We start from the raw sequence: 14659 nt of genomic DNA, 5'->3' as shown, positions 1-14659 counted from the left end.
TGCTAGGACGGAGCTCCCAGGGGAACAAAGTTCGAGGAAGAGCAGAAGGGGAGAGCAAACACTTTGTGAGGCCACAGGCAGGACTTATATAATTTGTGACGCTAAATGAGGGAGCGACATTTTCTATGAGGCAAAAGGGAGGAGGAAAAAGCAATAGGAGAAGAAACAAAAAAACAGTGAGGAGGATGAAAACAGTGATGAGGATGGAAAAGCAAGGTTTGAAGTTGAGCAAGTGTACTGCTGTCCAAGGTGGAGCAATTAGATGGAATGAGGCCATCAAGAGTGCTGGGAGGCAGGAAGATGTAATCAGTAATGCAGGGAAGCAGAGTGACATCCCCAGCAGGTAAAGGGGCTGAAAATGTTCTCAGCATTGCAAAACAATTTCACCAACATAGCAAAAGGGGTAGAGCAATTTCCAAAGTTTGGGGGATATTGTTGTTTGTATCTTACCTGTTGAATGTTGTAACATAATTTTTTTTACAAAATGCATTTTCTTTAGTGTTATACATTTTACTATTCTTATGATTTCGTAATCCAGTATAATCCTGTATATATTTTTGCTCCTGTATATAGTGTTTGACTGGTGTAGCTTATTCTTTTCAGTGTATTCAGCTCACAACTATAGAAAAGATTGGATTCACAAGTCACTGCAGCAAGCTTAAACCAGTCTGTAATTCGACCTCTCCTTAACAAGGTGTTTCCACTTCCTGAACGACTGGTCTCTTTATTCATATCTAGTCTGAGCCTTAGTGAAAGACTTTTTTCTCTCAGCTGATCTAAGCTTTATAGACAAGAGACATGAGTTAATGCTTGTCTTATATGGGCGAACTCCTTGCTGGCAGTTGTGACCCAGAGGGCCTACATGAAATTCTTTTGAGAAGTACACTATGAGCATGCAGAAATCTCTGATGAACCACTGACAGAAGCCGTGAGTCTTGCTGTCTCAAGGCCAGTCCAGTACAGCTTGCACATTTTGTCCCTACATACAAATTCATTTGGAGGATAAGATACAGTGTAAATAACATTCAAATAAACATTAAATACGAATCTAATATGTTGACAGTACATTGCTACATGAATAGTGCATCTTGTACTTCTAAGATTAACCAAAGCATATCAGTATGTTGAAAATCTTTAGTTTGGGGTTTTAGCATTTGATTAGACAGCTCATGAAACTATTTGTTTTAACTATATTATTTATTTTTTATATTCTGTATTTCATTAATGAAAATAGATGTGATATTTTACAGATGTGATATTTTACTCTCAGAAACTCGGGTCTTTCAGGTATGTGAATTGAGATTATATCTCAATTTGTATTTTTAGTTGTTAAAAAGTGCACCCCATGCAAACAATAACAGTTTGCAGCAGAACACACACACATGCACACACATGCACACACATTCTGTGCATAAACACACAAATAACCTGGACCGACATATTCTGTTTTGCTTTGAGTTTACTTGGGGTAATTGTCTGTCCTTCTCTCTGCCGTACACTTTGGATTTGTCTTTCTGCTTTCAATATAGTTTATATCTACTTTTGCAACCACCTCTGCCCAACATATACTTTTTTTTTTTTTTCCCTTTCCTGTTTATAAATAATTTGGGAAACACATTGGCCCATTGTTTTTTTTATATTATGCACTATTTTGTGATTTATTGCATAATATGTCGATTGCGTCAATTTCAGAGTAAAATGTTTAAAGAAAGGCGAGTACAAGCAAAGAAAGCATTTATAATTGGAGTTTATAAGTTTTACAGTGAGACAAGATGAGCTGAGCAATGCAAGAACCCAGTCATGGTAGCTTGGTGTTGCTAAAAATTCTTATGTATTTAGTCACCAAATTAAACATCTGCATCAACTAAGATGCTACATAATTTAGGTATTAGTTATTAAACAAACTGACAGTTGTATTGGATCAATATTCAGCAAGAAGCAAATACCTTTAGTTCCAGGTCAGAATTGCATTTAAGTAAGATGTATGTAAGCATGTTTTTTTTACACAGTTCTGCTAAGAAAACGTATTTATGCCTTTAACCAGCATTAAAAATAAGAGGTATATATTCAAGTTTATCACTATCCCAAACAGTATATCTTAATCTTATGGATTATGCTCATTTTAAAATTTGCTTATCTAAACCTGTATACCCATTCAGCAAAGAAATCCAGGGAACTACAGGTAGAGCATAAATGTTCCACAAACTTATTGCCATGTCAACAAAATCTGAAAAAAAATCTATTTAAATGTCAATATAGAAAAACGTAAGAATGCGGAGATTGGTGATGGTGTTTCATAAGTGTTGATTGATTTTCTATAGCACTAATCTGAATATTTTTGACTGTAGTACCTGTAATGTAGTGGAAAGTTTTTACAGAATAATAAAGATTATATATGCTTTTATATTGAGTTTATTCTTTTGTTACTCTACCCATCAAATTTTGTTGACAATAAAGTCTATATGTCTAAAATCTATATCTGAAATGTGATGTTCACACATAACAATATGGCATGATAGTTAGGTGTCCACATACATATGGCCATATAATATATTTTTGTCCCCATTAATACAAATAAATTATAAAAATATATTTTTGTGGAAATTTATTAATTTCTTAATCTTGCAAGGTAAAGGGTCCTCTCTTCTTCCCCACAATAATGTCTTGTTTTCACACAGTGCAAAACAACCTTCCTGTAAGTTTCTAATATACATGAGTAGTTTTCCACTTTCAGATCTAGGGGTTGGGCAGCAATGGGTAAGTCAGTCTGAAGTAGTGTTTCTTTGCCAAATTCAATACTAAATAAAGAGATGACAAGGAGGCTTGTGTTTAAATGTTGATAGAAATGATAATCTTTTCCAGAATTACTTTGAAATTATTTGAAAATATATCCATGTTAAGTCATTCAAAGACTTGGTGTCTTAGTGGATTTAAATTTTGAGTAAAAGAGAGAAAAGCTTTATAACACATAAACATAAATTCACTAAAATGACTTAGTTAAAAAAAGGTGACAAGATAGCTTAACAGGTCCTTCTGCATTCATATTAACTAGAATGCACTACATATATGGGTCATGTTCATTATGGTTTTCTAATATGGAACCACTGATATACAAATCATCTGGTTCTGGTAACTATAGGGATGATATTTGACTTTTAAAGAGGGTAAAGGAGGAATCTGTTTATTCCTAGAGAGTTGTAGAAATATATTTATATATAGACTATATATAAGACTCACTTTCTACATTTACCAGTTTGTCCTTTGGGATAATTAGAATTTCCAGTTTTAATAAATAAATAGAGCAGTTTGCAATCTGGTAAATAATCCAATAATGCTTATGTGCAAATAGTAAGCACATATATATTGCCCAGTATTTTTCCACGTTCAGAACTATGGGTTGGAGTATAATGGGTATGCTATATTCATGTCAGTTACAGTGGCAAATATTTTTTTCTTTAAAATACTTTTTTGTGCTTTATATAATATAAATCACATAAATATTTTTTGCTACAGACATCAGTTACAAAAACATTTATATAACTAAATAAGCTATAATTTATTAAATTAAACAAATGTGTAGAAGCAAGAAGAATTAGAAGTGAAAAGCAGAATCATTAGGGTTAAAATTTTTTCCTAAAGAATAAAGCTTTCAAATCTGTCTAGGAAAGCGTTTCTATTAGTTGATATCAATTTATGTGTTTAGATTTACCAGGAGATCATTGGTGTATTCTTTCCTGAAAAACAGATAATGTTAGTTACCAAAACAAGTTTAGTGATGAACATATTATCCTTTAGACTTCGACAGTTGACTCTTGTTTTCTTCTGAAGCACACAAATAAAAAAGATCAGAATTTCCCATGAATCCTATAGCTATTCTATGGCTAAACTCTCCAGGCTTAAGAGGTAGGAAAATGGTGGGAAATCAAATCAAGTGGCTTTTATTGTCATTTCAACTATATACAGTACAGTACACATGTACACATGTGATAGAAACAAAACAATATTCATTCAAGAAACAACATAAATTAACATTAAATGACACAAATCCAATTAAAACATACAAACCTTCTGACAGGACTAAATAACGTTTATAAGTACAAGCAACATTAATTTAATAAAGTACAATAAGACAAATAACAATTGAACAGTGCAGAACCAACTAGTACACAGAGCTAAATGTGAAATAGTGCAAATAAATGTTTTCTTGGCACTCTTTAAGTCATCAAATACATTAAGTCAGTTATCACTTGAATGCCATATTTTTATGGTATTGTGTGCTGATAATGCACATCACTTCATAGTCATCTATCCAGCATAATAATGCACCATGTAGCAATGCAAAAGTCATATCGAACATGTTTCATGCACATCGTCAAGTCAAGACTTGACTTCACTGATGTTTACTTGATTTGAAAGTCGTATCAAACTGGTTTCATGCACATGCCAGAGAGCTCAGTATTCTTTCCACCAGACCTTTGTTATGTGGTGAAATGCACAATGATGATGAATGATTCAGAAATTGTTGTGATTCAGAAAGTGCACCTGAAAAATCTACATGAATTGAGTAAAGTAACGATGGACCAGAAACAGAGTGAATTGTGGAATCTAGCTGGCATAAAGAATTTAGCTTATTTTGAATGCAAAGTAAGAATCTACCCAGTATTGGTGTTGTGTTCCTATAAGTGTAGACAAAGGCTGTAATTTAGACATTCCAACATTCTGATCATATATTTCTGATGTCTCTGTTTTGTTGATAATGTTTTGTTTATGGTTGTTTGTGCTTAAGGGTGATTTTTTTTCTGTATTCTCAGTTGAGTTTTTTTGCCACACATAGACTGGTAGCAGAGCTGGATGAATCTCCTCGTCCTTATGCAGGACATGCATTCCATTGTCCACAATGGATGTGAATTTCAACACCACCTCAATAAAAGTCCAATGCTTAGCCAGCCCTCTTGACCAGTTTGTTATTTTGCTGAGTTATTTCCAGTGTTACTGTTCCTTCCCAGCATACCTCTGTAAAAATGTCAGTACCACAGGCTGGCAGAAGATCTCTAACATCTTGCTGCAAACATTAACAGACATTCCTCAGAAAGTAGAGTCTGCTCAAACCTTTCCTGACCATCCAGTCCAGCTTGTTGTTGAGATGGACCCAAAGGTAAGTGTCAACCAGTTTACCATTCTGATTGATGATTGTAATGTGGCTGACTGTGGTCCTTTTCTTTTTAAGTTCACCATAATCTCCGTGGTTTTGGCCACAGTAAAGAGCAGGCGGATTCCACAAAGTTGTTGACCAGGTCTTTCAAGTTCAGATAGGCAGGTCTGTCTGACAGTTTGTCTGTAACTGAGAAGACTGATTTTCTATCAGGTTTTACAGCTTTGCAAGTTTGAGTTTCATTAAATTTCTAAATTGAGATTAGATGAGAGGAGCAGGAGAGAAGTGATGTAGATGACAGTTTAGGAAAAGATTATTGATTTTGAAGAAAGTTGGGAAAGAGTGTTGGTGAGTGGAGACAATGACAGCGTTCATGCTGAATCTATTGCAAAACAGAGCTCTGGATCTGATAAAGAACTCATTTTGCTACCTATTGATGAACTGCCTCTTCTTCATCTGTTCCTGCTCCTACTTCCTGAAAGAAGATTTTTTTAATTACTTTTTTCAGGTCCTTGGTGATCCAGAGTTTATTATTGTGAAAACAACGCCTCCCTCTGAATGGAAATGTAGTGTGCATGCAGTAAATTAACATTATGCATTTTATCATGCTGTTTAATGTCTTCCCCAGTTGGTTTAAATAACAGGCTGTAGTCACAAAGTAGATCTGGAGAGCCAGATCTTTTTTTTTATAATTAAACAAAAATAGCCACTATATATAATTTACCTAGGTATTACACTAGATTGTGTATTTCTTTATTCTTTGCCATCAAATATCAATAATTTAGATTATGAATGAGCTGCCAACATATTTGTTGCAATTAATAACTATAATAACTGTAAGGGAGTTGTACAATCTATCTACTATGGTCAGAAAAGATCTTTTGTTGCATTCAGTGCTGCTCGTTGGTTTTCCAAGTTTCTTGCTGAAACTGAGTACTGTGATTAGGTAGGTGAGTGATGTGTTTGTATCCATGACAATTTTTCTTAGTAACTTAGTAATATTAGTAGCTTCAAAATGACCTGTTTCTGAAATATATATTAAATCTGCCTAGAGGGCAAATTTAGGGTGGACATAAAAAATTAACTGTACTTTTCTTCTCCTATTGCTAAACTAACATGCTCATGTTGATTTTTCCTTTGAAACTTCAGGAGAATTTGATAATTTCTTTTAGTCAAGACAGGGCTACTGCAACTCACTGCTGGCAGGTTATTCGACCTTTGCAACTGGACCAGAATGCAGCTGCATTACTCGTTTTTAACCTTCCTAGGATCTTGCACCCCAACCCACTGCTACTCTCCCTCCAATGTTTTAGTGTAGATGCCTGCATTAGATTTAAAACAGTACCCACTATCCCTCAGGGTACAAGACTCTTCTCTCTTCTGGCACCTCTACTTGATGTCTAATAATTTGAGTATCTCGCAGTATACCTCTTTCAGCAGTTCTTAAATGAGCACTTCCCCTTTTTAAAAAAATTAATAAACAAAAGGTTTATAACAATTCTGGCATTGTTGATAGTGGATAGTGATGTTTTCCATCTGTGGGGTATGGATCACCTATCTGATCCAGTTATCCTGTTCCTTTGGCCTGACAAGCCTGTGTCAGCATGGTTGAGTGAAAGCCGTCAAAGATTTTATGCTGATAACCTTAGTTTTAAAAGAGAGCTAGTGCAAATGCTAGATTATCTGTGTGAAAGGGAAAAGGCTTACTTGTGTAAAACATTTGGTATTACAGAGCAGACAGAGTGGAATATAGAGAAATGTTTCTCTTTTCTGGATAAGTGTGCCTGGCATAAAACCTTGAATCAGCCACACAAGCGTTCGGACAGTGTCATGCAAATTATAGATAAGTACAATCGCTAAGCTGACACAGGAATGTGCTAATCACAAATGGACCACTATCTCTGATAAAAAAAATTCATAATAGAAGAAGCAGCTTGTATCAAAATAGAGAAAAAAGAAGGAATACATGTTTAAAGCTTTTATAGATTAGTGATAACAGGAACTAACTGCTTGTCCGAATGCTCCTATCTTCAAATTAAACATATATAAATATAAAGTATGATGTGAAATCCCTTACCCCCAGTTTGCTGTATTAATAAAGAAACAAAAATGCATTGGAAAGAAATACATCATGCTTAAATCAACATTTTAGGATCTTCCCCATGCAGTCTAGTATTCCTGTAACTGATAAGGTCCCAGGATCTTTTTTTTTTTGCTAATGAATAGCAATCACATCTAACAAACACTAATGTTTGTTAGTTATATCATATAGATGTTGTTTGATCCAGAATTCTGCCTCATCTAGATTCTATTACATTGGTATCAGCAAGACTTCTGTATATCACTGACAGCTTTATTTATAAAAATGTTTATTTTCCTTTTTTCTCTGACATACTTAAAAACTCAAACTTGACAATCAAGTCAATAACAACTTTTTGATATTAACATTAAGGTTAACAATATCCTTAGATAACAACATACGCTTTGTTATATCAAAGACATCTATATTACTACTACTACTACTACTAATATTTTTACATCTGATCTAAATCATCTAAATCATATTAATGTTAATGATAGTAAGAAATGTCAAATTGAACTTTGAAATGTTTCCAAAATTGTATGTAAAGGAATAGAGGGCTGTACCTGCATGTCTTCCCTCACCAAACAAACATAGGATAAACTGTTCAACATACATGTGCACACCTCCTATAGAAACTAGGAGCCTGATGTAAAACTGAGGTGGGCAGTTTTACATCATGCAAAGGAAGCTACGCAATGCCTTGTAATAACTGTCCGTATTTCAGAAATTTTTTACAGGAAAACATGTCGGACAGTGGTTTCTTAAACCTCCTATAGCCTAAACTTATCTTTATCACTTTTTTTTCATCATACTAGTCAAATAAAATAGAAAATATGATTAATTATTATAATTAGTAACTAAATTACAGTCCTGCCTTACTACAAATTCTCCTATTTTTTGTCACTTGTTGCATTTCATATTTTAATGTGAGTCTGTACTTAGATTTTTGACAGAATGAAAGATTTTTCTACAATGAAATGTCCTGTTAAAACTTGATTCATCTAAAAACAGGTGTGATGTTTCCCAGAACACACCATGGGCTACAAATTCTGTCATATTCACTTTCAACAGACTTTTTATTATGCACACTTATTGCCAATTGCACCAACATGGCAGATTCCCAGGTCATAATGTGTGCCGGCTTTTGCCTGTAAGGCAACCTTATAACTTTGGCACATACTGCAGTTGGCACTGGCCATCTATCTGACATATCTGTGTCAGGGACAAAAACTGCTAGCTGATGTTCAGTGATGCATATTATCATGCATCACTTCTGCACAAGCAAAGGCCTTTTGAGCTCTGCCAGCCAGAAATTCCATGCCCCGTCAGAACTACTTTTTAACCATGTAATTCATTATTTTGGAAACACAGGTGACATGATCAGTGACTGAGGCACTCAGTTTAAGTTTTGAACACATACATTATTAAACTAAGATTTGAAATATAAATTAAAAAGAAAAGAAAATCATAGCTGAGAACCCTCAAAGAGTAAACACAGGTATATAACATATAACATCTCTATGCTTCTACCGGTATGTCATCTGGTCCTATCTGGTTGCATCTCCAACAGTAGCCCAATGTCCACCGGTACCCTGTTGGCTAACGATACCTGTGGCGGTCGTTGGTAACTCGGGCCTCGACCGATCCGGTATGAATTTTTGATTCGTTATCCACATATTTGATCTGGCACATGTTTTACGCTGGATGCCCTTCCTAACGCAACCCTCCCAATTTATCCGGGCTTGACCAGCACTAAGAGTGCACTGGCTTGTGCCTCCCTAATGGCTGGGTTAGAGGTGGGACATTGGGTATATCGGTAGGAAAATGCTGAGGATGGAGCCGCTAGGAAGAAGTAAAAAGAGTAAGTGCAATGAGGAGGTTAATGGGAGTGGTGAGGGAAGACATGCAGGTAGTTGTTTTGAAAGAGGCAGATGTAGAGGACAGGGGGGTATGGAGACAGATGGTCCGCTATGGCGACCCCTAATGGGAGAAGTCGGAAGAAGACGAAGAAGAAGATTACATCTTCCACTCCAGGCATAATGCTAAACAAGTGACGTCTGCAAAGTGTATATGCGGTTTTCTTCCTTGATAGACAAATTTTTTTTACAAATTCTTGAGTTTTAAACACAACACTTTTCGTTTTTTCTTGTAATCTTCTGAGTTTTTAACTCGGAAATCCCCTGTCCCTCCCCCTCCAGTTCATTTTTTTTTAATCCCACATTGGCCCTACCTGTAGGTCAGATCAGGACACACACACACACACACACACACACACACACACACACACACACACATATCTATCTCACTGCAAAAGTTAAAGGGTTGGAGTCTGATATGATCCAACTCCTCCTCCCTGACAAAGTGGAAGCAAGCGACAAAAGCAAAAGGCATGCGCGTGCACGTCACCCCGAGGTTGTCACGCGGGGACTCCAGGAGGAAGTGAAAGACGGAAGGAGAGCGTACAAGAATTAAGATACAAATACAAATGATTAAAGCCAGGCGAATTTGGCAGCTTTTTATTTGACACTAGATTCAAGCGAGACACGTGTATTGCAATTGGACATCATCCCAGTACTTTAAGTCCTTTTAGGGCCTGGGGAAATAATCTGCTCTTGAAGAGGAGATAAAACCAAAAGAGACAGGTTTGGACATCTCTGACAGTTAACCTGTATACCTTTGTTTTGTAAATGTACTCCAGGCTGTGCATTGGGAGCTACAGGCAGAGCTCATAGGTCAGACCAAAACAAGTTTTTGTTCTGTGTGTGAGTGTGTGTGTGTGTGAGAGAGCACGCGGATCGTCCTATCTTTATGTTAACACACCAGGGTTGCTTACTCTGAAATAAACGTTTGAACATTGATCTCTAGAGTCTCGAGCAAAGTCTTGGTGTGGCATTAAATCAGACGTTCTTAATGTGTCACCAGGTACGATGGCATCCAGAAAGAAGGTTCTTCTAAAAGTCATTATACTTGGGGACTCAGGGTAAGTGTGTGAGATAGATATATATTTTTAGGAACAAGGTGATTTGTAATTTTCCTGCTGTATTATTATTATTATTATCAAGTAAACTATTTTTTTTCTAATTACATTTAACTTCTGGTCTGGTGCAAGATTTAAGACTTACATATTACACTCTAAATGTTGGAAAGTCCTGTTTCCTCTTTCACTTCTCTATTTGTTGTGCTCTCTCTCTCTCTCTCTCTCTCTCTCTCTCTCTCTCTCTCTCTCTCTCTCTCTCTCTCTCTCTCCTTCATTGTAGTGTTGGAAAGACATCTTTAATGAACCAGTATGTTAACAAGAAATTCAGCAATCAGTACAAAGCGACAATAGGAGCTGACTTTCTTACAAAGGAGGTGATGATTGAGGACCGACTTGTTACTTTGCAGGTATTCTGATAGAAATACACTCTCGTTTGATAAACACTGATCATTTGATCAGCCTATAAGTAAGAAATTACTCGGCAAAGAAAAATATATTGACAAATGTCAGTGTGGTATGTGCTCATCTTTACCCAGTGTCTTTGTCATGGTATTCTTAATTATAATCTTGGACGAGTGGCAAAAACAGTTTCATGATAATAACATGTATGTAACCTGTGTCACAAGCCATGAATACTGGACATGTTATAGCTTGCCAGCTAGAGATCTGATAATGTGTCACTAAATGTGGACAGAACATTATTATTTCTAGAGGGAGAGGTATTTAAACTGATAATGCAATTCATAAATCACTGGCTTCAAACCAATTCAAATAAACTAATTAATAAATAAATGCTACAGGCACAAAGTTGGCAAGCAGTCTGTAGCAAAGACTACTGGTCATGTGAGCTCTTTCCATAAGGCCATGTGACCACAAGCCATCGGGATAAATATACACATGCATGACAATGACACTGTACACAATGTTTGCCAAGGTTGGTGTGGAAGATTTACCCTCAACACAACTAAATATTATGGACAAACTGGAAATGCTGAATCATGTCTGCAGAGTTCAAGCAAATGAGAATTGAAAAAATGAGCAAATTCCCACAGCCACATTGCAAAATCTAAAGAAAAGCTTTTGCCCATATAATGTACATAAACATGTCATATAAAACTCAGTTACTATGTTACTTATTCAAAGCACAAAAAAGAACCTTTTTTTGTCTGTCTGAGTCAGCAAATGTATATTAGAAATTATATTGACAGTTTTATTTTCTTCTGTCAGATTTGGGACACAGCTGGACAGGAAAGGTTTCAGTCTCTGGGGGTGGCATTTTATCGGGGGGCAGACTGTTGTGTGATGGTATTTGATGTTACTGCTCCAAACACATTTAAGACACTGGACTCCTGGAGAGATGAGTTTTTGATTCAGGCCAGTCCTCGTGACCCAGACAACTTTCCTTTTCTGGTCTTAGGCAACAAGATCGACCTGGAAAACAGACAGGCAAGTAACACACAAGCCCAATGGATATTGTTTGTGATACTAAAAAGGTCTTTGTAATAATTACAAATACCCCCTTTGTCTAAACAGTGTCCAAGGTTTTTACCTAGTATAATTTGTAGATCCGAATCAATAACAAAAATACAAAACTGTTCTTTACCAAACAACACAAAACATTGTGTATTACTATATTACTATAAATAAATTGGTAAAATTTTGTAAACAGTTTTTAATATGTGCAAGATGGCAATAATCTTGTTATTATGAGTACTTTTTGTTGGTTGGTTAAGATTTTTTTTATTATTATTATTATTATTCTAATATGTTTGTTCTATTCTTGTCTTTCAGGTGACAACAAAGCGAGCACAGGCATGGTGTCAGAGTAAAAACAACATTCCTTACTTCGAGACCAGTGCAAAAGAGGCTATCAATGTTGAACAAGCTTTTCAGACCATTGCACGAAATGCTCTAAAACAGGTTAGTAAGATGCCCTTTTATTATTCCACTGCCCATTGATTTGTTTGTCGATGTACATTTACTAATATATGTCACACACTCTCTCTCTCTCTCTCTCTCTCTCTCTCTCTCTCTCTCTCTCTCTCTCTTTCTCTCTCTCTCTCTCTCTCTCTCTCTCTCTCTCTGTCTGTCTGTCTGTCTGTCTGTCTGTCTGTCTAGGAAACAGAGGTAGAACTCTATAATGAATTTCCAGATCAGATTAAGTTGGAGAGGAATGACGGCTCCAACTCCTCGGGATCACAGTGCAGCTGCTAGCACCTGTGTACATAGACACTAACAAGCTCTGTTAAACAAACATTGATTTGCACTTTTTTTTTTTTTTTTTAATAAACACACACACACACACACACACACACATATACACACATACACACACAGAATCTATGTATATACAGTGTATGCCAAAATAATGGAATTTTTTAAATGAAAGGAATATTTTAAATAAAATGCAAATAAATCAAGTATCTTTGTATTTGTTTTTCTTTGTTCTCAGTCCCCAGGAACTTAAAGGGTTTTTTTTGTTATGTTTATTAAACTATATTTATGCCTTGTTAGAGCAAAGCTATATCAAGATTGCACACAACTCATTGGTCATCCATTACCATAGGAAAATTCAATGAACATTCACCACAAGAGATAGATGGTTCTTGCAAAATTCAAATAATTACATTAAAAAAGGGTGGGAGGGTTGGATTACATGGTGGCACAGAAATTCCATCACAGCCCCACAGTACCAAATTCAAGTCTGAGCACAGCCACCAAAACAATTTGTCCTTGAAGATGTTTACTTTTTTCCAAATAGTACTTGTTCTCCTGTTAAACTGTTCTTCCACTTTCCTCACCAAACACAAACAAATATGCCTTTTTGCATTTATTTTCTTTTCCTTCCTACAGCATTCATATAATTGCTGACATTTGAAATGACATCTTTTGAGAGGGGTGATTCCGTACTTTTTGCCAGGGGTTTTGTGTATATATATATATATATATATATATATATATATATATATATATATATATATATATATATATATATATATATATATATATATATATATATATATATAATGTAATATATATACAACCCCTGGCAAAAAGTATGGAATCACCCCTCTCAAAAGATGTTCATTCAAATGTTTAATTGTGTAGAAAAAAAAACAAGCACATATATGCCACAAAACAATTTCCACTCAACAATCCAAACTTCTGGCTGTATAAAACGCTTAAAAAAAAAACAAAGAAAGATAACTATAGTCAACTACAACTGTTTTTACAGATCAAACAGAGGAAAAAAATATGGAATCACACAAATCTGATGAAAATTATATGGAATCACCATGCACTTTGCAATTCTAAAACAAACACCTGTATCTGATTACAACTGCTAATTAGTCTGCAGTTAAAAAAAGAGTGCTTGCACACATTAGTGGTGTTGAACCAAGATGATTGACATAACTCATGGCTCCAACACGAGAGATGTCAGTTGAAACAAAGGAGCGGATTATCAAACTTCTCGAAGAAGGTAAATCTTCACGGAATGTTGCAAAAGATGTTGGTTGTTCCCAGTCAGCTGTGTCTAAAATCTGGACCAAGTACAAATCAAATGGAAAGGTTGTAAAAGGGAAGCGTACTGGTAGACCAAGAAAGACATCTAAGTGCCAAGATGGGATTTACATACAGAAAAGCCAAACGAAAACCATCATTAACATCTAAACAGAAAAAAAAAGGTTTCAGTGGGCTAAAGAAAGACAATCTTGGACTGTGGATGAGAGTTATATTCAGTGATGAATCACAAATCTGCAATAGGCAGGGTGATGATGCTGGAACTTTTGTTTGGTGCCGTTTCAATGAAATTTATAAAGACAACTGCCTGAAGAAAACATGCAAATTTCCACAATTATTAATGATATGGGGTTGTATGTCAGGTAAAGGTATGGGAGAGATGACAGTCATTACATCTTTTATAAATGCACAAGTTTATGTTGAGATTTTGGACACATTTCTTATTCGGTCAATTGAAAGGATGTTTGGTGATGGTAGCATCATTTTTCAAGATGATAAGGCATCGTGCCATAGGGCAAAATCTGTGAAAACATTCCCACAGGAAAGACATATAATGTCATTGGCATGGCCTGCAAATAGTCCGGACCTCAATCCGATTGAAAATCTGTAGTGGAAATTAAAGAAAATGGTCCACAATCAAGGCTCCAACCTGCAAGGCTGATCTGGCAACTGCAATAAGACAAAGCTGGAGACAGATTGATGAAGTATACTGTTTGTCATTAGTTAAATCCATGCCTCATTACCAAATATTTAAGCTGTTATAATAGCCAGAGGTGGTGCAACAAAGTACTAGTAGTGTTTTTATTTGGTGATTCCATATAATTTTCCTCAGATTATCCTCTGTTTGATCTGTAAAAACAGTTGTAATTGACTAGTTAACTAGTAGACTAGTTATCTTTCTTTGTTGTTTTGTTTTTTAAGTGCT

The 14659-nt window shown here is 35.6% G+C and overlaps 1 protein-coding gene across 2 annotated transcripts; it reads left to right on the top strand.

Moving 5' to 3' along the window:
* The first annotated feature begins 9609 nt into the window (after positions 1–9609).
* Positions 9610–12632, top strand: LOC310715291 (ras-related protein rab7-like). Of its 2 annotated transcripts, none has more exons than XM_083521636.1 (6): positions 9610–9877; positions 10158–10215; positions 10493–10619; positions 11440–11658; positions 12004–12132; positions 12331–12632. In XM_083521636.1, the coding sequence occupies exons 2-6, from the start codon at positions 10163–10165 to the stop codon at positions 12424–12426; spliced, it is 624 nt and encodes a 207-aa protein (XP_083377762.1). In that variant the 5' UTR covers positions 9610–9877; positions 10158–10162; the 3' UTR covers positions 12427–12632. The 2 variants fall into 2 exon arrangements, with proteins under 2 accessions (XP_083377762.1, XP_083377763.1); XM_083521637.1 differs by having other exon boundaries at positions 9618–9967.
* The last annotated feature ends 2027 nt before the right edge of the window (positions 12633–14659 follow it).

Source organism: Silurus aristotelis (genome assembly GCF_946808225.1).
Source record: "Silurus aristotelis genome assembly, chromosome: 2".
Lineage (NCBI taxonomy): Eukaryota > Metazoa > Chordata > Actinopteri > Siluriformes > Siluridae > Silurus > Silurus aristotelis.
The sequence above is the reverse complement of the archived record's forward strand: the minus strand, read 5'-3'. Positions and strand labels throughout refer to the sequence as shown.

Excerpts from the sequence above, each read along its gene's own strand:
- LOC310715291 (XM_083521636.1), top strand. The coding sequence starts at position 10,163 with ATGGCATCCAGAAAGAAGGTTCTTCTAAAAGTCATTATACTTGGGGAC. Across the intron at positions 10,620-11,439 it reads ACCGACTTGTTACTTTGCAG|ATTTGGGACACAGCTGGACA; the intron begins GTATTCTGATAG and ends TTCTTCTGTCAG. Across the intron at positions 11,659-12,003 it reads TCGACCTGGAAAACAGACAG|GTGACAACAAAGCGAGCACA; the intron begins GCAAGTAACACA and ends CTTGTCTTTCAG.